General features: G+C 42.7%; 1 protein-coding gene across 15 annotated transcripts in view; it reads left to right on the forward strand.

Annotated features, from left to right (window-relative positions):
* ZMIZ1 (zinc finger MIZ-type containing 1) overlaps nt 1–24,579 on the forward strand; it is a 519,894-nt gene that overhangs the window by 483,746 nt on the left and 11,569 nt on the right. For 12 of the 15 annotated variants that reach the window (XM_090058559.1, XM_090058560.1, XM_090058558.1 and 9 more), the window contains 9 exons: nt 327–501; nt 2,022–2,208; nt 8,869–9,079; nt 10,690–10,795; nt 13,032–13,192; nt 14,220–14,287; nt 16,853–16,921; nt 17,597–17,844; nt 20,462–20,625. In XM_090058559.1, coding sequence (XP_089914685.1) covers nt 327–501; nt 2,022–2,208; nt 8,869–9,079; nt 10,690–10,795; nt 13,032–13,192; nt 14,220–14,287; nt 16,853–16,921; nt 17,597–17,844; nt 20,462–20,625 — 1,389 coding nt within the window. The remainder of the gene's footprint in view (nt 1–326; nt 502–2,021; nt 2,209–8,868; nt 9,080–10,689; nt 10,796–13,031; nt 13,193–14,219; nt 14,288–16,852; nt 16,922–17,596; nt 17,845–20,461; nt 20,626–24,579) is intronic. The other 3 variants (XM_090058566.1, XM_090058573.1, XM_090058564.1) reach the window with 2 other exon arrangements.

Below are 24,579 nucleotides of genomic sequence, written 5' to 3' on the forward strand. Positions count from 1 at the left end.
GCCAGGAGAGATTGGAGCGAACAGCCAATCAGCCTAGGGGAGAGACACCTCTGTGGAAAAGGCAGAAGGCACATTGATGGCCTCATTGGTGTCTGGTCTCTGCTTGAACTGATTTCTTCAGATGACCTGTTTCGCTCCTCAGTACGGTCTCTTTCCCCAAAGCTTCATGGCCTCAAGGAATGGAAATGTTCCGCTGTTCCAGGTTTCCCCAGAGGTGTGGGTACGTCTGCACAGTTTTTAATCACTGGCATTTAAGAGCTGTACATTCCACTCTATCTTTTCGTTTTCAAACTGCAGTAACAATTTGGTCTTATTTATTTTTCTAGCCATCAAGGCCTGTACCTGTGGCAAATTACCCTCATTCACCTGTTCCGGGAAACCCCACACCACCTATGACTCCAGGGAGCAATATTCCTCCATACCTGTCGCCTAATCAGGATGTCAAACCACCATTCCCACCTGACATTAAGCCAAATATCAATGCTTTACCACCACCTCCAAGTGAGTAGCAAGCAGAGCAGCCTCTCAGTCTTTAACTGTCCCTTCATCCTCTGCCACACTTACCACAAAGCCCAGAAATAATGCTTTATAAATAGCATCTTGATTGCTGCAGTCTGAGGAAGAATGCTGATTGCCAATTGATGTGTGGCATTGACCAGCCACGCTGTGCAAGCTACTCAGAGTTGCGGGTGGGAACACAGGAGAAAAATCTTTTTTTTCTAAAACAAAAAATGAAAATGCCAGATGGGAATCTGTTTTCAAGTTCAACTTGTAAGTGTTTTGTCACTGAAATATTCCTTTATTTGCTTGCTCGGGATAAAACTTTTAATTTTGAGCTGTCTCACATTGCTGAGTTAGTTTATTGCATAAATTTTGCATTGATATCAGTGGTCGTACATTTTGGTCACTGGCAAAGCAACTGAATTCTACAACAGAATATATTCTAATGTGAATGTTTATAATGGTTCCTGGTTGTGTCCCATGCAGACCTCTTGAGAATGTGCATTAGTGTGCCAAATATTGATGTATATTTTTTTCAAAGCCACTCAGCCTCACAGCTACATTTGGTTAGGAACAGTGAAGGGCAATCGCAGTTGTCTACTGACACAAAACATTTTGGACCTTAAGATGACTAATGAACAATGCAAGATATCATTTACACAGGGATTAGGAGAAGCAGCATGCTTTCTATAGAATGATTTCTGTTGTATTAGTTCTTTGCAACAAGTATTTGTGTATTGATGGTGAGCTGAAAGATGAAGGTTATTGAGGCTGCTGAAGCCTCAGCAGTCTCAAAGGGAAAAGGAAATTTTAGGTAAGAGTTGAATAGCAGCTTCTGTTTTTACTGAGAAAGAAGAAACACAATCATAAATTCAGTGATTATAATGGGCAGAGAACCTTCCTGCCTCACAATAATTCCAAACAAAACCTTTTGTGTACAAGAACATAACCACTGAAAATATCTGGTCCTCGTAAATTACATATAATAGGCAATAAAACTCTTTGTGATGGGAGACTGAAAGGTTAGTGGAACTGCCTTTTGCCACTGTGTCCTCATTTGAACCAAAAGTCATTACCCTCTGGTGTTGCACTTGAATTGAGTTTAGTAATCTCAATTCTGGTTCTTAGTAGAGACATAACTTCATTGCAACCCTCCATTCCACACCCCAGCCCACCCCCCCAACACACACGCGCGCACACACACACACACACACACACACAATTGGCAGTAACTGGCAACTTTCTAGGCAGTCTCAGCAAAGGCTAGGATCTGAATAGACTTGGATATTGAATTCATGCCTCACCAGGACATCAGGTCACTTACACATCGAGTTTCAGTGTAGAGTCATGCTGCTGCCCAAGTCTTAAACTATGGCCTGTCAATTGGAGCCTAATGACCTAAGCTAAACTCAGTTACAGTTTCTTTTCTGTGTGTGAATCAACTAGGTTAACTCAGTAACAGATCAATGTGTTATTTGTCATTATTCTGTATAAATATACACATTATTATTGCACTGCAGATGCTAAAGGGAAAGTTCACACTTTCTCTCCCTCTTCGATCCCAGCCAACCACAATGATGAACTGCGTCTGACATTCCCTGTGAGAGATGGAGTGGTATTAGAACCCTTCCGGCTGGAACACAACCTGGCAGTCAGTAACCACGTCTTTCATCTACGGCCAACTGTTCATCAGACATTGATGTGGAGGTAGGTTTGATCCATATTGTCTAGTGATCTTATGTGAAGGCAGAGTGAGGTGAGCATTGCTTGAGTCAGTCACAAATTTCACTGCAGAAAATGTGGTTGAAGAATTTCCCTTTAAATTTTCATATACAGGAACAGTCACCAACCTCCAAAGACCGAAGTGTGGTAATACATTTTTTCGTTAGGATTCCATTCCTTTTGCTGGTGTCATATTGTATTTATTCCTTCATAGTGAATATTGTGCTAAGTGACTGAGTTGGCTGTATCCCAGTTCTGCGCCCTTTGATTGGCCCTGGCTTGCTGCACATATTACAGTTAAGTGCAAAGAAACAACACAGTGGGCATGTCTACGTATGCTATTAATTCAAAGTAGGCTTACTGTCCAGTATTTTTTCAAAATACTGTAAAATTTTTGCACAGTACTGCACAGTAAGCCTATTCGGGAGCATGTCTACACATGCTTCCTCTTGGGAGCATATTTGCTCCCATTGTGAGCAGCCTGATACAGAGCTGCTCCCACCCTGCTCTGCCCACCTTTAGCAGCCAGGGGAAACTCCAGGCTTCCCTGGATGCTAGCCTGGGTTCTGGCACAGAGCATGGGGTCAGTCCCCATGTGTCCAGGGCCAAGAGAGCTCTGCCAGCAGCAGCTGTCTCCAGGCCCTGAATACATCAGGAGGGGTCCTGATGTGCCCAGGGCTGGGAGACAGCTGCTGCTGCAGAGCTCTCCTACCCCAAGAACATGGAGACAGGCCCTGTGCCTGGTGGGGCTTCCCTGTGTGGCCTGGGGCTAGCCAGGACCTGTCCAGGTCTGGGGCAGATCCCTGCCAGCTCCAGACTGCACAGAGAGTGCTTTGCACAGCCTGGAGTTGTCCAGGACCTTTTCCAATCTGCGGCAGGTCCCAGCTAGCTCTGGGCTGTATGGATTCCCCACCCAGCTGGGGGCTCGCTGCTAGCTGCCCTATTGGCGGACTAGGGCAGGAGGCTGGGCAGCTCCTGGCTGAGCTGGGATTCCCCACCCAGCCAGAGGCTTGCTGTTAGCTGCCCCACTGGTAGCTCCCCACATTGCTGGGGTGAGACAGAGTGGCACGGTCCCTGTGCTGATCAGCTCCTGGGAGCTGAGGAGCGCAAGAACTGGGCCCTCTGCCAGTGTGGCTGACTGGGAGAAAATTTGCTCTTGGTCAGTGTCTACACAAGCCCTACTGTGCAGTATCTACTGCACAGTTAGTTTAGTACCTGTATTTACAGCTACTAGCTAACTGCACAGTATACTAATTTACTGCACAATAATTTATTAGCACAGTTACTTGGTGACACTTTACTGCACAGTAGATTAGTCTACAGCACAGTAAAGCATTTTGTGCAGACACACCCAGTGGCCATGTTTACACATGACGCTGACTGCCCAGTAGTCCATGACTACTGCATAGTAGCATCATTTGGTAGCAAGCATGATGTGACACTACTGCATAGTAGTCTCTGTCTACTGCACAGTCAGCATCACAAAAAAACTGTTCAGGGACACTGCTGCACAATAACTCTGGTTACTACACTGTCCTTTAGTGCTAAATGACTGCACAGTAAATGACTGCATAGTAAACATCTCATGTAGACATGGCCAAAATAAGTATAATTAGAGAGCCTTTAATTGCTGTTAGCCAGCTGATTAGACCTGCTGGTAGATGGGGCGCACCCAGGACTTCACGTTTGAAGTGTGACAGAACAGTTACTTCTTTTATACTTTTATTATACATTGAATAATTATAGAAACCAGTTAGAACCTAGGCTGCTTACAGACATGGAAAAAAAGAACAGTGCTTTGAGCTCAGTGCCCTCCCTCCCCCATGTAGGTGTGCTGTATTTACTACTTTGCTATTTGTACCATTTAGTTGTCCCCTTAGAGTTGAACCTTTCTCTGTTCCTGAGTGATGTGTTACTAAACTTATAATCTTCCAGGTGCAATCTACAAGGGTGTTGAAACTCCCTGATCATAATGTTTTTGGCAACCAAACCTAGCCAGGTTACCTTCCAGGAAGCAAGAGGAAAGGGGGGAACTTTGTTAGAAGCTGAGACTTTGTTAAGCTAAGGAGAATGGGAGGAGTGAATTGAGTGAATTTGGGTTCAATGAGAGGCAGGTCTTGTCAGACCAACCTGGTGACCTTTTATGACCAGGTCACCAAATCCTTAGATGCAGGTGTTGCAGCGGATCTAGTCTTTTTGGACTTTAGGAAGGCCTTCGACATGGTCTCTTACCCCATTCTTATAAAAAAACTAGGAGATTGTGGTGTTGATGCCTACACAGTCAGATGGGTTACTAACTGGCTGGAGGTCCGCACCCAAAGAGTGGTGGTGGACGGGTCTTATTTGACCTGGAGGGATGGGGCAGTGGGGTCCCCCAGGGCTCGGTTCTCGGGCCTGCTCTGTTCAACATCTTCATCAGCGACTTGGATGAGGGGGTAAAAAGCACCCTGTTCAAATTCACAGATGACACCAAGATGTGGAGAGAAGTGGGCACGCTAGAAGGAAGGAATAGGATGCAATCGGATCTAGACAGGTTACAGGGGTGGGCCGATGGGAACAGGATAGGGTTCATCACTGACAAGTGCAGGGTAATGCATCTGGGGAGGAAGAACCAGCAGCATACTTACACGCTGGGGAACTCCCTTCTTGTCAGTGCCGAGGCAGAAAAGGACCTAGGAGTCATCATTGACACCACAATGAACATAGGCCGACAATGTGGGGATGCAGTCAGGAAGGCCAACCATACCTTGTCATGCATCCACAGATGCATCTCAAGCAGGTCCAAGGAGGTGATCTTCCCCCTCTGTGTGACATTGGTCAGGCTGCAGTTGGAGTACTGTATCCAATTCTGGGCACCACACTTCAGGAGGGATGTGGACAACATGGAGACGGTCCAGAGGAGGGCCACTCGCATGATCAGGGGGCAGCAGGGCAGGCCCTACGAGGAGAGGCTGTGGAACCTGAACCTGTTCAGCCTCCACAAGAGAAGGCTGGGGGGGGGATCTAGTGGCTGTTTACAAACTAGTCAGGGGGGACCAGCAGGCATTGGGGGAGTCCCTGTTCCCTGAGCACTTCCAGGAGTGACTAGAAATAACAGTCACAAGCTGGCAGAGGGTAGATTCAGACTAGACATCAGGAGGCGCTACTTCACTGTCAGGGTGGCTAGCATCTGGAACCAACTTCCAAGAGAAGTGGTGCCGGCTCCTACCCTGGGGGTCTTTAAAAGAAGGCTAGACGAACACCTGGCCAGGGTCATTTGATCCAGTACCCTTTTCTGCCATGGTAGGAGGTCAGATTTGATGATCTGCTCATGTCCCTTCCAGCTATGAAATTATGAATGGGGAAGATTGCCTGCTAGAAGCAGAAGCCTTGCTGAGCCAAGGTTTTGCTGAAGTCTTAGCAAAAGAGTGTCAGAGATACAGGATCTCTAGTCTGTCCACCAAATGTGATGGGACAAAGAGCAATTCTGAAAAAGGATTATTTAAATGTATTTGTTGACTAGCTTTTACTCCATCAGGTTAAAGACATGCATGGCTGAGACCAGCATGCAAGGATCACTTATGAAAGGCATTCAAAATGAAGTATATTCCTTTCATCCATCATGCACAATCTTTTCTTATTGTGTTGGTACCTGACCAAGAAATACACCTTTCTCAGCCATTTCATGACTGCTTCTAGTTTCACCTAGGACTCAGTGTTGCAAAGGAATCTAAGAAAGGCCAGTAGAAGTCCTGATATCAAGGGGCATTCAGTTGACCAGGAAATGAAAGATAATTTATCTTATATACTCAGGATAACTGTCTATATACAACCTGTATGTTCCATTATAGAACTAGAGTGAACCACATGGCTGGAGTGCTGCTGTTCCCATATTCTACTTTTCCTTCACTTCCAGTAATTACTTTTCATCAGACTGAGGAAACTTTCTCTCTGGATAATATTTTGTAGCACTGTAATTCAAATGTGTATAAAATAATATTAGAGTCTATGTTGCCTTTGTCATGTGGACAAGGAGCAAAATGTACCTGTGTAAGCCAAATCAAAACAAAAGCTTTGATTGGTTAAGTTTCCAAATGTTTCAGGATGGATTTAAAGTAGCCTCTTAGCAAAATATTAGAAAATAGCATATCATTATTTTATTATATAGAGATTTTATTCTTACACATGATAGAATTGAGAAAATGAAACAGGTTCTTTTAAATATGCTTTGCAGTATGCCCACATTACTTCCAGTTTTTCCTGGAAGCCATGCTTCAAGCCTAGGTTGGTGATCATAGGCTTTTAAAGTCAGCAGTTGGATTAATAACTTTCTAACCTGAACTTTTCTATGCTGGGATCCTCTAACTGGAATCTAGGCAGGACCCACCTTCATTTTCCACTATGATACATTCCTAATGCACAGAGTTCTGGGATTTACATATATGAGAGATTTCAAGTAGGCCACATCCAATAATTAACACCTAACTTGGAGGTCAGTAATTGCTTACTTGCATTTCATTATCCTAGAGTCTCACAGCAGAGGGAGTTTGGCAGCTATTTACTGGTTCTTATTAATAAGTAATCACTACGGGGGATTGTGCAGGCTCATTCTGTAGATTTATAGAGCTGCACTGAGGCATGAGGCTGTGTCTTAATATCTGATCTTTCCCTTCTTTAAAAACCATACTTTGCCTCACCAAAAACATGGGTTTGCATTTAAATTTATTTTAATGAAGACTCATAGGTAAGTTGTACTCTGTTACTGCCTTGAAAAATAAGTAATGTGCTGGGGCAATCTTAACATTCAGAAAAACAGGAACTTGCTTGCTTGCGTCAGTCCTCACTGTCTCCACAATTTTTCTCAGCTCGTTCACATAATTGTGCATGCATGCACACACACGCATACACGCACACACACAAAATGCATGGATAGCCGTTGTACCTGTCAGCTGTGTCTAAAATAATTAATGCTCCATTATTTATTCTCTATTACCATTCACTTAAATAAGAATTTTCCCAACTGCTGACGATGGTGTTAGATAGCATTAAGGAACTTTGGAAGTTCAAATTGCAATAAAGGAATACCAAGTTTACCTTGGAATGGATGGATTCCAATGAGTGAATGAGTGAGTTTAGGATTTTATAGGGAATGATGGACTGGAGCCCATTTTTAATGTTTTAAGTTAGTTAAAATATTGAGTAAAACTTTTCTGTCATATTCATCCAGGCAATCTTAGCACAAGTATTTCTCCCCCTTTTGGGAACCCTTCATGCTAGTGGGAAACAAAAGGTTAGAGATGAGATCTACCATGAGAATTTTGCCTGGAAAGCAGTTCTTTTTAACATGTGGCAGTTTAGATTTATATGTATAGGACAGCATGAGGGTTTCCCAATTTCCAGTAATCATTGTATGACCTTCCACAGACTGCTAAAGTCAGTGAAGTCATTTTTTTTTTAAATATACTTTAAAAAAAAAATTAAAGAAATCCCTCTGTCCCACCCTGTGTCGGTGGTTCTAACTAAGTCTCTATAGAAACTGAACAAGAATTTACCATGAGATTGTGATCTGAGTTGCCACTTCCTTTCCCTATAAAGATTTCCATTATGAGCTAAGAGTTGCCTTCTCCAAGATTTCTGAGCATAAAGACACCAATAGTATGCAACAGCAAGTCTTCTGTGAAGGAAAAGTACAGAGTACAAATTACCTCCACCTTCAATAAAATCAGTCTAAACATTTATATCCATTGCTTCAAAAATGTATCTAGTATTAATAAACAGCTTCATTGGGTTACCTACATTTTTAGATTCTCTAACTATCCAGCTGGAGAAGAGAAAGCTGCAGCTTACCCATGGTCTCTGATGATATTGTTATTCATGTCCTCTAAAGCTCTTTCAGGGGACCTCCAGCAAAGAAAGCATGCACTTGGCATTTCAGTTATGACATCAGTATAACCAGTTTGGCAACAAAACTTTTCTGCTGTCTTGTTGATCGTAACTAGGCTCCAAAGACCTAAACCCTTACATTTTCAGTTTAACCTCTCAATCCACCTTTAACTTCCTGGCCCTGAAGCACATCCCATCATAAAATGAGACTCTTACCTATGTGACAAGTTGAAGGTGCACTACTATTCACTATTCATTAAGGATTAGTTTCAGCTTGGCTTCCTCATCTTTTTAAGAGCCTATATGAGTGGCTGTTTGGAAAGTAGGGTACGGGTATACTTTTGAGTAAACAGGGAGCCCACTGCTGAAACAAGCCTGAGTGAGATTTTTCTTTTGAGTTAACTTGCTTCACTTTCTTTTTATAAACACAAAAAAGACCTTTCTGACTTTCACCTTTTCCTTTGTGCTGAGTCATTCCACTGACTTGCAGCCTACCCTGGCAGAGTGCTTTTAGATCCTCACATTGAATGTCTGGTTTAAATGTGAAGTCACATCATCATCTGAAGGTTCAGGTAGATCCTGAGCATTAAAGCATCATATCTTGTTTCTGTTGCTGGCTTTTCTGTGGGTGTTGCATGTTATTTGCTTATTAATTGTCAAGTGATTCCAGCAAAAAACATCTGAATTGAACAAAGCAGAGTTAAGAAAGGAAAAATAATATTTCCTGTAATCATTTGCTATATGAGAACAAAGAGTTAGTTGGGTTTATGAACTGTACTACAGGTCTGACTTGGAGCTACAGTTCAAGTGCTACCACCATGAAGACAGACAAATGAACACAAACTGGCCAGCTTCAGTCCAGGTCAGCGTTAATGCAACCCCACTTACCATTGAACGTGGAGACAACAAGACATCTCATAAACCTCTGCACCTAAAGCACGTCTGTCAGCCAGGAAGAAACACAATTCAAATTACAGTCACAGCATGTTGTTGTGTAAGTACATTGATCTTGCTGCTGCTGCTGCTGCTGACTCTGCAGTTCAGCACTTTAGGAAGGAGCAATTTGCAAATGTTTCCTTAGATTAAGTTGACATTTTTTGGAGGGGGCAGGGAGGAAGAAGGTTCAGGGAGGGACCTATGAGGACTGGAGAGGTGACTGGATTGGACTGATTCCCCCTATGGTAAGGGTGACCAGAATCTTCCCAAGGAGGAAGTGCAGTGTCCAACCTTGGAAGTCTTCAAGAGGAGACTGGACAAACACTTTGCTGGGATCATTACTGCTCAGCAGGGAGTTTGGACTTGATGATCTTTCAAGGTCTTTTGCAGCCCTTAATTTCTGATTCTGTCATTCTATGATTTTTGCTGCGGAATTGATGTAGCATTGGGAGAGCTTCCTTACACTGCCATGTGGAAGGACTCATCACTGAGGAGGAGAGAGGAGTCTGGTCTCTGTGCCCATTCAGTATTTGCCATCTGACAAGGCTGACAATAGGGTGTTAACATGCAGATGGATTTTCGTGCCATTGACACTTGTCCATCGGGAATTGGACTGAGACCAAACTCGGCTCTCGCTCAGAGTGACTGTGTCATTTGCTTGTCACAGCTTTGCCACTCTCACCCCAAGACAGATTCTAACCAATGAGCTAAAGGTGAAATGCTCATATCCTATTACTCAATTCACTGAGCTGTGCAACTTGCCTCCCACTGGAAGCTCTCAACTGCAATTAGTATGTATTGTATTTTTAATGGAGTGAGTCTGCACACAGCACAGTGTGGGCTTTCTGCCATTTTTTTTCCCAGTGGCAAGGATACAGGCTTTGGGGATACTATCCCCTTTCTTGGGGTCAGGATCTGAGACAGTTTGATGAGAGGCCTAAAGCTTATAATTGTTTCTGTTGCCTTCTCTGCACCATTACATGCACCTTGTTTTAAAACCCCCCGCAGTTTGATGGATCACTTATCTAGAGGTAGGGATGGGGAGAGACGTTGTGGGAGCATGTCATTGTGCAGCCCTCCTTGCCAGTCTGAGAGGAGGGTAAGTGGGATAGGCACTGACTTGGGTTTTTGCTGGTAAGTGAGGGTTTTTTTTGTATTCCTGTGCCAAGACCCATGCAAGCCTATTAATTCAACCTGGCTTGCCCAACGTGGCGCATGGGTGCTGAGTAGTGAGTACCTGCTAATTTATTTCAGTGGGTGCTTGAGCCCTGGAGCACCCACAGAGTTGCCACCTATGATAAATGGTGAACAGGGTATGGATAGATAATCCAGAGGCTGTTTTAAATTCCTTGATATAACAGATTATCACATCAGCTCCCTACATTTTGAACTATAAAGGAGTAAAAAGTGCAGAAAACATTGCTCTTCCTTCATAGCCTTTTGGAAAGCTAATAAGTGTTTCACAATCTTGGAACCTGAAGCAAAGTAGCATGTGACTTTGAGACTATCCCTCAGGGAGTGCATGAACTCAGTGAAACCAAACCAATGCTGGTATGTACATGCAGGGCTCCTACTGAAGTCATGCATCCAAGGGTAGACTCACAGCATAGTGGTATGGTCACTTCTTTGTATTTGTTTCTGTTAGTAACTCAGTGCTTTTTCTTGCAGTCACACTTGTTCGTGTTGCAGTTAGTACACCGGCCATCAGTGCGTTCTGTACTTCAAGGCCTGCTAAAGAAACGTCTTCTCCCAGCAGAACATTGTATCACAAAGAGTGAGTTTTGTGTTTCTGTGGCCGGGGCCAATACAAGATTCCAGCTGAGAATATCCAGAATGCCTTATACTGGGGTGGTCAAACTGTGACTTGCAAGCTGCATACAGCTCCCATAGCCATTTAACGATGAATAGTTATTTGAGCTGGAACACTAGATGCAGCTCTCTGACTCTGGGTCATGGTCATCTCAAAAGTTTTACGTGCTGCAAGTCTCAGCTATATCAAGTTTGGTTTGTGGCTAGAAGGGGTAAGAAGTTTGGCCACCCCTTCCTAATACCCAGTTATAATGTCTTATTCTGACAATTTCCACTCACATACTCTACCCAGGGATTTGACTACACTCAGGCAAGCTCCAGGTGCTTGAGGGAATGGGCAAAAGGTATATTGACACTGGTATTACACAAACTAAGGGATTTCTCTTACAAGGGGAGACCTCAGAAACTTTCCAGTACTGGCAAGGCCCAGCTATTGACTGCATTAAACTCCTGTTATGACACACATTGGACTTACTAGGACTGAGAGTCTGTCTCTGTATTTTTCAGTTTGATTTTCTTATGCATTTTGGCCTGGTACAGACATTCAGCTTCTCCTGGGAATGTTGTTGCTCTCCCAGGAGAAACCATGAACATACAGGTGTTCAGGCTTTTTCTCTTGGGGGTAAAAATGGCTGAAAATGACCTGAAAATGACCAAGAGAAAAATAACCTGAAAATGACCAGGATTAAATCACTCTCATGTGAGTTTGTCCTGGGAGAGTGAATATCTGCATATGCCATGGGTTCTCTCAGAACATACAGTAGTCCTCCAGCTTACCCCTTTTCTCCCAGGGAGATAGTGTGTTTCTTGCTGGACTCCCCTGTTCCAGGAGATAGCAGAACACTCCCCCTTCACAGTCCCCACATTGTGCTGCAGGGTAATGCAGGGTGACCATGGGCAGTCTGGGTCAGCTGACTGGGGCTGCCCTGTCCACTACTGCAGTCTGTTGCCAAGCAAGCTAAGGAAGCCTGTAAAGCACACTGAGATGTGCATAGAGCCCTCCCCCTGGCTGCACAGCATCAGCACTGCACACTCTCCACTCTCAGGGCTTCCTCATTTGAATTTCTATACATGTGACTGGGTTAGTTTCTCTACCAGGATAACAAACCTGGGAGAATTCTTCCAAATTATTTGAAGTGTGTAGGCAACCATTGTGTGCACAGCTGATTATCACTGATTTAAAAGTATATGATTCTGTGACATCTTAGAGGGACATAGAAGTGGAAGGGACCTCCTGGTTCATCCAGTTTATTTTTCTGCTGTCACAGACAAGCATATCACATAAATCCTATTCATAACCAGATGAAGTTTCAACTTAAACAGCTAAGGCTGCTATTCCACTTACTGGAGGGCTGTACTAGAACCTGAGTCCTCTGATGGTTTGAAATGTTTTTCTAATATTGGACATGGAATTATTCATGGATTGTTGATATCACTTTCTGCCAACATTGTCCTATAGCTTAAATAGTTCATCTTCCTCAATGGTGTTTGTTTCATGATATATTTATAGACAGCAGTCATAATCCCTCTCAGCCTTCATTTTGCTAAGTTAAAAAAGCCAAAATCATATAGTGTTCACTGGTATGAGAGGTTGTCCATTCCCCAATGACTTTAATAGCCTATCTTTTTACCTGTTTGAATTCATCATTCTTGAATATGTATAACCAGAACTATAAACAGTATTCTAGAGGAGGTTTCACCAGTACCTTGACTAATAGTATAGAACTTCCTTATTTCTGCCGGAAATAACTTGGTCCATACATTCTAGGATTGCATGTTGCCTTTTGATGGCTGCATCACAGTGGTGGTTCAGAATCATTTTGTGATTGACTAATGCACCCAAAATGTATTTCTTTCTATTATTTCCAACTGATGAGCACCTATCTTGTGAAAAAAAAATCTTAATAGTCCCTAGGTGCCTAGCATTTCACTCTCTGTACTAGTAAGTCTTTCCAATCTTGATTACTCCAGTTCTTCCTGCTTGCTGTGCTCCTGCTGAACTGCTTTTTCATGAAAGCAGTTTCTCTGTATGCAGGAATGTTCCAGATAAACATGATAAGCTTGAATGGGTAAGATGGCAAGTAAATCTTTGGCACAGACTGAAGTACTATTCCCAGTACTTCAAACAGATATAAGGCAGCTATATTAGGAACTACAGTGCTTATATGTTTTTCTCACACACCTAACATCTTCCTAAACAGTAAAGAGGAACTTCAGCAGTGTGGCAGCCTCTTCTGGGAATGCAACACTAAATGGTGAGGATGGAGTGGAGCAGACTGCTATTAAAGTGTCTCTGAAGTGTCCAATCACATTCCGGCGGATTCAGCTCCCAGCAAGAGGCCATGATTGCAAGCATGTACAAGTGAGTCCATTTCAGTGACTTCACACAGGTCTCTTTGCCATATATTGCCATGCGTTTTTAATTGGTTTCTGTGGAATAAAATGTAATGAGAATTGATAGCTTTTTTCCTTAATTTGCATGTAGTTTTTCTTCAAAAGTTAAATTAATTTCAAATTTCAACAAACATTGTGATGGTTTTTAAAAAAAACCATGGTTTTGTTGAAGAACATTGTAATTTCCCTTACTCTATTGCAAATCCCATGAAGTGTGATGAGCGAAGTCAGAGATGTTATTTCAACTGAAATAGTAAATAGTGATGTAATTTGCCAAATCTTCAGGTCCGTGTGAAATTCCAGTCTTGTCAATACATATGAGTAATTCTATTGAACTGGATGATTATATTCCTATATATGAATGTTAATAGGATCAGGACCTGAGATATTGTTTAAGCAAAACATCAGTGAATTCAGTGCCAGGTTGGCTTAGTAAAGACTAAAAAGAAAGGTTCAGTACAGGCCTTCCATATTTGGCCCAAAATATCTTATGTTCAACCTGTGTGGTCATTTTCAGGTTGTATGGCTCATGTTTATTCTTAGACATGCAGAGGTTGAGGTTTTAAAGTTGATTCGTTTTATTCACCATGGGTTCTCTTGCGTTATATACTCAGGATATTATCTGGGATGTGTTTTTTCAACGATGTCAATCAAGGTCACCAAAGATGCATGGGTCAGAATTCAGTCTTAACATTTTTCTTAATCCAAATTACAATAATTTAAAATAATACAAATAATAATGCATGAGCCTGCTCTGACTTCTCTGCCCAGTCACACTCCAGTTTTCTTTGTCTTTATTTGCACATGCCTTCATTTTCTATCAGAGGGGAAAAATTTTGTGCTCTTACGTAGAGAGTTGAAAGCTTCCTTTCCTGTAAGATGTCCTTTCAGTTTCCAATAAATTGAAGTACTTGCAGTCATGTTTTTCTCCACTGAAGTTTTCCTTTTGCTCGGTCAGTTCTGTTTAATATAGTCTGTCTGTGTCTCTGTTGCAGTGCTTTGATCTGGAATCTTACTTGCAACTGAACTGTGAACGAGGAACTTGGAGGTGTCCTGTATGCAAGTAAGTGAAAACTGTGTTGCAGGAAACCCCAGTTTCATAGAATTTGTCCCAATGTAACTTGGGTCAAATTGTTAAAAAGATTTTTTATTTTGCAGAAGGGAAATTTTGAGGAGTGATAAAGTCTGCTGGGACTGAAATCCAGCGGATCCTGGCTAGATGGTCTTTCCCCTGGTCTTGCCCCAGGGTCAGACCAATCATTGTATTTGGGGTTAGGAAGGAATTTTACCCCATGGTCAGATTGGTATGGACTGTGGGAGTTTTTGCATTCCTCTGCAGCAGAGGGCATGGCCTCCTAGGATCTCTCGAGCGTATATTAACAACCTTTTACAGAAGCAGGATGTTGGCTGCTATGATTCCCCTGTTTTACCTATGTCAGGTTAGGCTGTTACATCTTGCATTGTGTCAGGGTTGACTATACTTTTACTAAGAGGTTAGATTATGGATTTGTATAGGGCTGATCTTGCCTCAGACGAGGGGTTGGACTAGATGACTTCTGGAGGTCTCCGCTAGCCCTGCTTCTTTATGATTTCTGTGGATGTACTGAAATCATTGAATAGCATAGAGAATAACAGTACCTGATGATGCCTGAAAGACAACACATGCAAAATGAATAAATGGAAATATTTTCCCTTGTGGATTGTAACTTGTGGATCACTTTTACAGAATGTTTGTAAGTCAAAAAGTTGTGCAGAATTAAAGACTGACTCAAAATGTTATATTAATAAGAGCAGTAACTACAGAGTTACTCTAGCTAGTTTAAAATTACTAAAGCTGCTATTCCTTATGTATCAAACCATGATTATTCCATTTGCATCAACCCTGAACCAAAAAGAAAATGCCATGGCACCAGGCAGTTGAATTGTAGATTTGTGAAGCATGAGCCAATGACAGTATACCAGGATAGAATTACAGATCTGTCCTGGGATTACACTGGTGTCCTTCTCTGTAGTACTTTACTGCGCTTCAGATGGGTAGACAAGTTCAACCATCTGGTCTAGCCTTCTGGCTTACTTTGGACAAACTGCTGTAACTCCTCCTTGGATCATTTGGGAGTGCAGAGGATGATGACACTCTAGGAATAAAGGAAATGTAATTACATATACAAGCAATTTTTGTATATGACTGACAAATTAAATCTCATTCTCAAAAAGGAATGCCACCATCAAGTACAAATTAAAGTGAAATATGGAGTGGAAGCTCAGAATAAAGCATGTATAGAAAAGGTAGGATATCTGCTGTAAAATTTCCTGGTGGCTGCTTGAAGGAAATAAAGGGCGCTTTGACATCATCTGTTCTCCCACTGGTGAAATATGGGTAAACTAGTATTTTGGACAAGAGACTTAATCCAAAATACAACCAAGCCAATCATCATCCTTGAACTGGTAACGAACTATCCTTTATAATGTTTTAGCTGGGGATGGGTGTCACAAAACATTCAGCCGTTTGGTTCAGTTTTTATAACCTGCTGCTGAAACTATGATACAGCTCCCTCTCTGCATATGGTCCATGGAGGATTTGTGTGTGACAGCCTCAGCAAGGGATCCTGAGCTCTTAAGCTGAGGTCACTCGTTCTTTTAGCTTTGGAGGTCCCCTATTCAGTGCCTGGAGTCTCCACCAAGAAGTCAGCTGTCACTTGAAAGGGACAGGATTCATACTGCTGCAGGTGACAGAAACCAAGGACAAGCTTTATTTGATCACTGTGCATGCTTAGGCATCCAAAAATTGGAGTGCTTTCCTTCAATTAGCTGAACCTTTACAATCTTCAAGGCTGGATTGAAAATGTCATAGGATTGACATGCCTGACAAGACATCAGGGGGTTCTTATTTACATCTTAATAAATGCAAGTCAAAATTTGGTTTTTAACTCTGGGCATCTCATTAATAATTGGGGACTCACATAACTAATTTGCTTTGGGGTTTTTTTATATATATTTTTACTGAGCATCTGTAGCCCCACAGACATCAGTGGAAGTTGGCGCTTGGCACGTTTTCTAAAATGGGTCCCTTACTGAAATGCCTAAATATAGACTGCAGTGCTTAACTTCAGAAGCCCAAGTGTGAAAATCTTGATTTCAGCAGTTGAATTGCAAGACTTTATTATTTTGAAGTTTGCTTTTATATAGCTCAAAAAAGGCAATAATTAAATTTGAAAAACATTGGTGCCAGTCAGTGTCCTGAAAAGAGGTTTTCTGTGTCTGAAGACTTATGAGTCCTGAGTAAGCCTGAAAGTTTCAGTCAAAAAACAGAATTAAAACTTTGCACATACTCCAAAAGTATATCTATCTGTCACCACAGTCTAATGATAAAGACAACAGCTTTATCTTCACACTGCCCACATTGTTTGTGAAGTAATATCGCTGTCCTTGGGGCCTGTCAATATCTCTATCACTTCACAGGTAGAGAACTTAGGCATGTGAGCAACCTGTTCAGAAGCACACTGAATGTGTATGGCAGAGCCTGTAGTTGCCCTGGTCCCAGTCCAGTGCCTTAACTACTAAAATGTCCTTAATCCCTCTCTGCATATACATACTTACAGATACTGTAACAGGTTTTCTTCCTTTCTAGTAAAACTGCTCTGCTTGAGGGCTTGGAGGTCGACCAGTATATGTGGGGGATTCTGAATGCTATACAAAAGTAAGTGAGCTGTGTTTATTTCAGGTCTTATTTTTAATTAATTGTATTCCCTGTTCATATTGCAGCTATTTCCCCATGTTTAAGTAATGATTAGGGTTATTTAAACTTATGAGAATTGGAGTTACTTGTTGAGGAGGGAGGATAAACTTAATAGGCTTGGGAAATAGTAGAGTGTGCAGAGCTGATCAGCAGCTTCAACCTAGAGCAGGTGAGTAGTAACTGAAATTCATTATAAACCCAATGACTGTTTGGTGACTTCAAGTGAATTTATTCCAGTTCATTTGCTGATAGACCAGTTACCTAGTAGATGTATTAATGGTAGTCTTATCAGAAAGTCAAAAAAAAGAAAGAACGGGTGGGGAGAACACATTGTTTCTCATGTCTATAAATGCTTCCTGAAATTCAGGGTTGTTATAAACTACACAGAACCCTATAAAGGAATTTGCTTTGTTGTTCCCTTGTGTAGATAAACAGGGGAAGCCATTCTTTAAGAGCTGTCAAGCTGGCCTCTTTTAGCATCCTCTCAACTCACATCACAAGGGAAAGACTTTGAGATTGTTTTGTTCTGAGGCAACTAGAAACTGTAGTTAGAATATAGCTTACTAGAATATAGTAAGTTTTGCAAAACTGATACCAAAGAAATGCCAGTAATGTATGTTTTCTCATGTCTTCCAGCTCTGAGTTTGAGGAGGTTACCATTGATCCAACATGCAGTTGGAGGCCGGTCCCTATAAAGTCAGACATTCACATCAAAGATGATCCAGATGGCATTCCTTCCAAAAGATTTAAAACCATGAGTCCCAGCCAGATGATCATGCCAAATGTGATGGAGATGATTGCAGCTTTGGGTCCTGGTCCTTCTCCTTACCCATCCCTCCCACCACCTCCAGGGGGCAACAACTCCACTGAGTATGGTAACCAAGGTTGGTTTAATGCTTTCATGTGGGTAGCAGTGCAATCTATGAGTACTATTGTGTTGGAGAGTCCCTGAGCAGGAAAAAATACACAGCCACAAGTCTGAAACTCCTTAACAGACCTATCATTATAGAGATTTTTATTAAGGAGGCCACTCTGTTTAGTAAAGCCTGAGTCTCAACCATATTTTTCTGAAGTGCTCCTGTGCTTCCTATAGTAGACAAAATACCAGATGCTCCTGTGTCTGCTTCTGTCATGCTCAAAAACAGTATCTTCATCTTTCTTTTTTGTACGTCATCTTTCCTTCCTCAACAGCAGCTCACTTGCTGCAAAGGGCGTGGCTATCAGACAATGCATATTGAGCCTATAGCAACATCCACGTAAGCTTCACCAGTGGCTAGACTCATTATGGGTCATTCTTGGGTGCAGAGACAGAAGGTAGACTGCATTGCCCTCAACCACAGGAACATTTTTACTTTAGGAGGTCAGATTTAGAATTTCACTGCCTGCTGTCTTCTCTTCCACTTATATGTTCCCATTCAGGAAACACTAAATTGAATACTGGCCGAAGAAGTATGTATTCAAGCAACTGGTATATTGAGACTGACTAAATTATAGTGACAATTCTGAAGAAATTATTCTGAAACTAGAGACTGTTACTTTTGCACTAGCTCTCTCTCAAAAAGGGCCAGTTCTTCATACCATCAGAATCCCCAACTAATTTACATGATGTTTACAATGCTTCTTGTAGATGTTTTGGAAAGAAAATAAAGATTATGTGCACAATATAGTTAATTTGGTCCAATGCTTGAGACCAATATCAAATCAAGAAAATATTTGGGTTTTCAAGTAGGTGAGCAGAACATTGTAACAACAGCAATGGTCCTGTATCATAAGATGCATTTTATTCATTTCATATAGGGGAAATTTTGTAGCATGAAAGCAAAGTCATTTATACCAGGTTTTGTTTCCCTCTCTTCCACTGATTGACTATGACATCTTGGGCAAATTGCCCCACTTCTTCACTCAACACACAGACATTCAGTGAAGCTTAGTACTTAAAAGCATTTAATGTCCTCTGGTAAAAAGCCCTGCAGAAGAACAAAGTATTACTACTACTACTACTGCTACTATTACTACTACTACTTTGACATGGGTGGTTTAGTTGTCATTATTTATTACAGTACTTTTCAGTGTAGCAGTAAGCATACAGCAGCATAATTTGTAAATATAACAAAGCCTTTGTAACGCAAAACCTCACTCCAGCTCCCCTGCCATTAAATCTTTCCTGAGAAGTGGGGTGAGACCAGCTATGTTCTGTGAGACTTATCCGGTTTGCAGATTAGCAAAGTGAGAATTAGCAAGGCTCTACAGTATTTACATGATAGATCAAAGTCCCAACTTCTTTGAGAAATACTCTTACATGGCTAATGACTTCCATTCCTCTGAGATTAAACTTCTGCTTAACATGAGCTGTGCTGAAAAGCAAATGATGCAGATGCTTCAGTTTGTCAAACTCCCTGCTTGACTTGAACAGTTAAAGCTGCACTACTTCAGCTAACAAACTGCAGCCTCTCCAGACAAGCTCCAAATCTGTTCTTTTATTTGAGAGCTCAGTATAATCCCTTTCAGTGGTTTATGTGAAATACCTTGGTAGCTTTAGTTCAGTTCCTACTGTTCATGTCAGTAAACTATGTGACTTGGCAGTGTTGCCAACCCAAGAAATTTTTTTTTACTGACATCCTGGAAAATTTTTACTGACAACTCATTTTTGTTACTGGCATTTTTCTTTTAAACCGACATATATTTTATGTAATATGAATGTAACCCAGGCCCTACACAACAGCTAGAAGTTATTAATGCCTATTTTCCAAAAACTGAATGAGTTTGATTGGGTTTTTTGAAAACAAAGACCACAATAGTATAGGGTTGAGTCAACATATGAGGTCTCTTCTCTGTTAATCATAATTGAAACTACATCATCACACCAAACAAAGGGTAAAATAGAAGCCATAGTGACCTGGTGCTGCAGTTACTTCTTTATGTAGCCTAGTCAATAACCCTCATCATGAACCTGTGATCACTGTTAAACAGTAGCTAACATGGTATTTTGTAGGGTGCTTTCTATAATGCTTGTGAAAGAAACAAATGCCACAGTATACATTTAAACTTAAGATGCCAGCCATGGTGATCCGGTGTCCCAAGAAGTGAATATTCTTTGGGGTCTATATTTTTCAGCTGTATATTGCTATTCTCCTTTCCTAAGCTAATGTGGTGAGTCAAAGTGGTTGCTGTTTAAAATACCAATAGTTTTCAAGTTACTATATGAATATATCTCTACTACTACAGTTCCTTTTTACAAACTGAATAGGAATTGAACATGGCATTGCTTGATAAAAGTTAACCCTTTAATGGCAACACGTATTTATGAGACTGCTCTAATTTTTTTCCCTTCTGCTTCATTTAGTGACACAGAACAAAATGCTGTGGTATTCCACAATAAACATTCAAATCAATTCAGCACACTATGATGGCATACTGGGGCTTTTTTTACAAGGATCTTTGCTGAAAGCAGTGAGAGAAAGCAGAGTCCCTTTCATAATAATTCCTTTCTTTGCTTCTTAGGTAACAGTTACCAAGGTCATGGCAATTTTGATTTCCCTCATGGGAATCCTGGTGGAACTTCCATGAATGACTTCATGCATGGGCCACAGCTGTCCCACCCTCCAGACATGCCAAGCAGCATGGCAGCTCTTGACAAGCCTCTCAGCCACCCCATGCAGGAATCTGTAAGTAAAGTTAAAGCCTGATCTTCCCTTTTTTAATTCTTGGGGTAAGGAGCAATGGAGGAATCTGTATCTTGATTGTGAGGTGCTCTTGTCTTGTAGTGGATTCTTCTATGACAGTTCCTGAAATAGGATAGATCTAGAAAATAGGGTCCGAAGTGCTTTTCTTTTAGGGTTTGATTTTGGGGTAAGGGAGGCAGCAGGTTTGAGCTTTTGGAGTTGTCACTTAAGGTTGTTTATCTGAAAGAGGTAGTGTGACCCTGGACATTAGTGTTAATCACAATGCTTTGTAGCGGCACATAGAAAATCTAGGTCTCATTTCCTAGACCAAGAGGATCTGTGAATACCCAGACTCAACAGAGAATCACATAAAGCATAGCACTAACTTGCTTCAAAACAGGAGTGGAGCCTCCTGAACAATCATCCGTCAGGACAAAAGTTTACATCAAAACATTGTGACATTACGTCTTGCCCAGGGTAAATTGAGGGTCTCTTTAAACAGCCCATAAACTAGTCTGTAGTAAGCTAGAATAGTAGCTTAGATGGTGATAGACAGACTGTTTGGTTTTCAAGGATAGATGCCAACCCTGCTCTGATAGCATTCAGTTGTTAAGAGGTTTTAAAAATACATGATCCTCAGGTCTTAAGTGGACAGTTAGGACCATAGGTCAGAGGAAGGTTGTTTATCTCAGAACACTGCATTTTATGTGCAGAATTTTATATCCAGAAAATACACTACTGCAGCAACAGTCAGTAGAAAACCTACCAGCAGCATTTAGCTTTTCAGGCTTGACTAGTCATCTATTTTAATTATAGAACTATATATATATATCCCCTTTTATGTTTGTTTAAATAACAAGACAGGGGCTGTATAACATCTGGCACTGTGTTAGATGGAATGGAAGAACATTTAACTTGACAAGTCATCTGTGCTATGTCTTTAATGACTATTAGGAAGCACAGTTGCAGTATATAATAAAGATGTGAGGTGGTACCTGCCTCAGATTGCTCTACTCATTCACCGTCTCTTGTAGCAGGTTTTTAGGTCAGTAGGGAATAAGAAGGCGTTCACAAAGGAAACGGTGCAAAGGGCACTTAGAATGTGTCGGAAAGCCAAGAAGGTTATAGGAAAAGGCTGGTTTTAGAGAAGTAGTCCAGAAATCACAAGTGACTTTGTGCGCTGTAAGTTAGTATGCAGTAATTCAAGGCATACAAGAAAATTAGTTTGACAAACTCTCTGCACCCAGCTTGGTGAGCAGTCCATGGTATCTGCATCTGAGTCAACTGCGTGGTACTAAAATAAAGTACAGTGAGCATTTGCTACCAGCAACAACCATCCAAGCAAACCAACTATGCCTTCAAAATCAAGGGTGCAGAGACTTCTGCTTTGCCTCCAGCTAGAGAGCACTTCAAACAAGTCATAAGTCAGTCGGTGCAGTTTGCCTTCATCAGAGTTAAGCAGTGTTACTGCTCTTGTAGCTGGGCAAATGAAATTTCACAAGACAAATGGCAGATTATCTGCTTAAGATATGAGTGAGGAGCTGAAAAGTTGTATTGCCTTCTATAAGCTGTACTACTTAGAGAAAATATTAAGGGCAAAATTCTCTCCAGCCTCTGCTTCCTCCAGAAGAGTAAAGGGGTAATGGGAGCCCTATTTTGCAGTTGTTAGGTTTTATGGGCCAGTGGGACAGCACTGACATTGATTTAGTAAATTGTGTCTCTACCTGTAGACCTTTGCTCCACCCATTCCTCACCATGATGTGTTCCTGCAGAGACAGAAGTAGCAGTCAGTAGTTCCTGGTATATATCATCTGATGGTTCCTTCCTGCCCACCAGGGAAATGCTCAGTTGACAAGTTATGGCTATTTTGCAGCTACGTTGCCCTGACTGAATTGCACAACGAAATCAGATTGATTGTGAGAATCTGGCCCCAAAGTCTTCAGATAATTTCACGTGAAGAGGTTTTGTTAGGAGCCTGCTTCAGCTACTATTATTATTACTATTATAAAGTGTCCATTTTCATCCCTCTATTTGTCTTTAGGTATCTTTCTATCTTTCCTCTCTCCTACCTTAAAAATAAATCTTTGCTGTAGAAAGTGAACAAGACTATATAAATGTGAACAACAACTATGTAAATCGACAACTTATTGGTAACTGTATTCTATTGCACCAACTCTTGAGTTGCATAGCTAAATTTTCTGTGAATAGGACACCACTATCTTTATATAACTGCACAACACAATGCATGATAACAGGAATATTAATATAAAACAGGTTAATGCATAGCATGTTTTGTTTACCTTTACCTCTTTATTCATTTATTTTTGTTTTTACTCTACTATACAGTACATATCTCCATTATAGAAACATAATCTAAGGCTGCTCCTTTGTCCACCTCCAACTTTCCCACTGAGGTCGAAGGAAGCTCAGTAGCCAACATGTTCAGTAGCTCAGTAGGTATCCACCACCTTAGCACTACAAGAACTTACTCCCATTCTTGTAAATATTGTGCTAGTTCAGGGGCGGGCAATTATTTTGGGAGGAGGGATGCTGCTTGATGAGTTTCGGCAAGCTGTTGAGAGCTGCATGGGTAGCCCCACCCCTTCAGTTGCCCCACCCCCTGGTCGCCCTCTTGGGACCGGAAGTCCTGCCCCCTAACGCTGGACCTTTGCCACCGGAAGTCCCTCCCCTTGCCTCTGGAAGTACTCTTTTTGGAGAGGTGGCCTTGGAACCTGCAAACCTCCCACAAGCAAAGACCCAGCCCACCCCACCAGGCTCCAGGCATTAAAAGCGGGCCAGCCCCCCTACCCATCACTGGTGCCAGCATGACCTGACCCTGACCCATCCCTACCAGTCTGGCTGGGCTCATCCCGTCCCACGTGGCATGTGGCTCTGCCACCGCTTCTGCTGGCCGGTGCCAACCCGACCGGGTTCCTCCCATTCCCAGCAGAGCATGGGAAGCCGGCTTTAGCTGCATGCCGCTTTTCCTGGCCAGCACTGACCCGGCTGGGTCCATCCCATCTGGAGCAGCATGCGGCTGAAGCTGGCTTCCCACATGCTGCTGGGGATGGGAGGAGCCCGACGAGGTCTGCACCAGCCAGCAGAAGCGGCGGCAGAGCCATGTGCTGCTCGGGACGGGGGGACAAGCCCGGCTGGAGTGGCAGGGGCTCAGCTGCATTTTCTCCCTACCTGTGCCGGTCAGTCCAGAGCAGCACACGGCTCCACTGTAGCTTCTGCTGGCCGGTGCCAACCCGGCCAGGCTTGTCCCATCCCCAGCACCATGTGGGAAGTCGGCTTCAGCCACATGCTGCTCTGGATGGGACAAGCCCGGCTGGGTTGGCACCAGCCAGCAAAAGTGGCAGCGGAGCCGTGTGTCATTTGGGACTAACTAGCACAGGTAGGGGGAAAATGCAGCTGAGCCCCTGCCACTCCAGCTGGGCTCGTCCCACCCTGAGCGGCACATGGCTCTGCCACCACCTCTCCTTCCTCATGCTGACTGGGCTGGAGCTGCGGCCCAGCTGCTGCGTCCCCTCCCCAGTATGGGCCCAGTCCAACCCCACGCAGCCCAAGAAGCACGGCACAGCATGGGGAGAGCCTGCCCAGCAGCCACTTGCCTGGGCTTACCAAAGCAGAACCCAGCCCAGACACTGTTTCCCTTCACTGGCGCCACAGGTTCTGGCCCAGCCCCCCCGCCCCCTCAAGCTGCAAACGTGGCTTGAGCCAGGGCAGGGAGAGGCCAGCTGGGGCAGGCTGAGGTCAGAGTTGGTTGCCTCACAACCAGAACCCAAGTAAACAGCCTGAGGTGCTGCTGCTGGATGCTTTTAGAGAGGCAGCCGCCATTACCTGGGTTTTGAAGGGGGTTTGCAGGCCGGAGGGAAGTGCTTGGCATGCTGTATTTTGCCTACCCCTGTGCTAGTGCTTTCTTGCTTCTAGATCAGACTGATAGCTTAGCTCAGT

The sequence above is a fragment of the Crocodylus siamensis genome, chromosome 7, assembly GCF_052110815.1.
Source record: "Crocodylus siamensis isolate JL-2025a chromosome 7, ASM5211081v1, whole genome shotgun sequence".
Classification (NCBI taxonomy): Eukaryota; Metazoa; Chordata; order Crocodylia; family Crocodylidae; genus Crocodylus; species Crocodylus siamensis.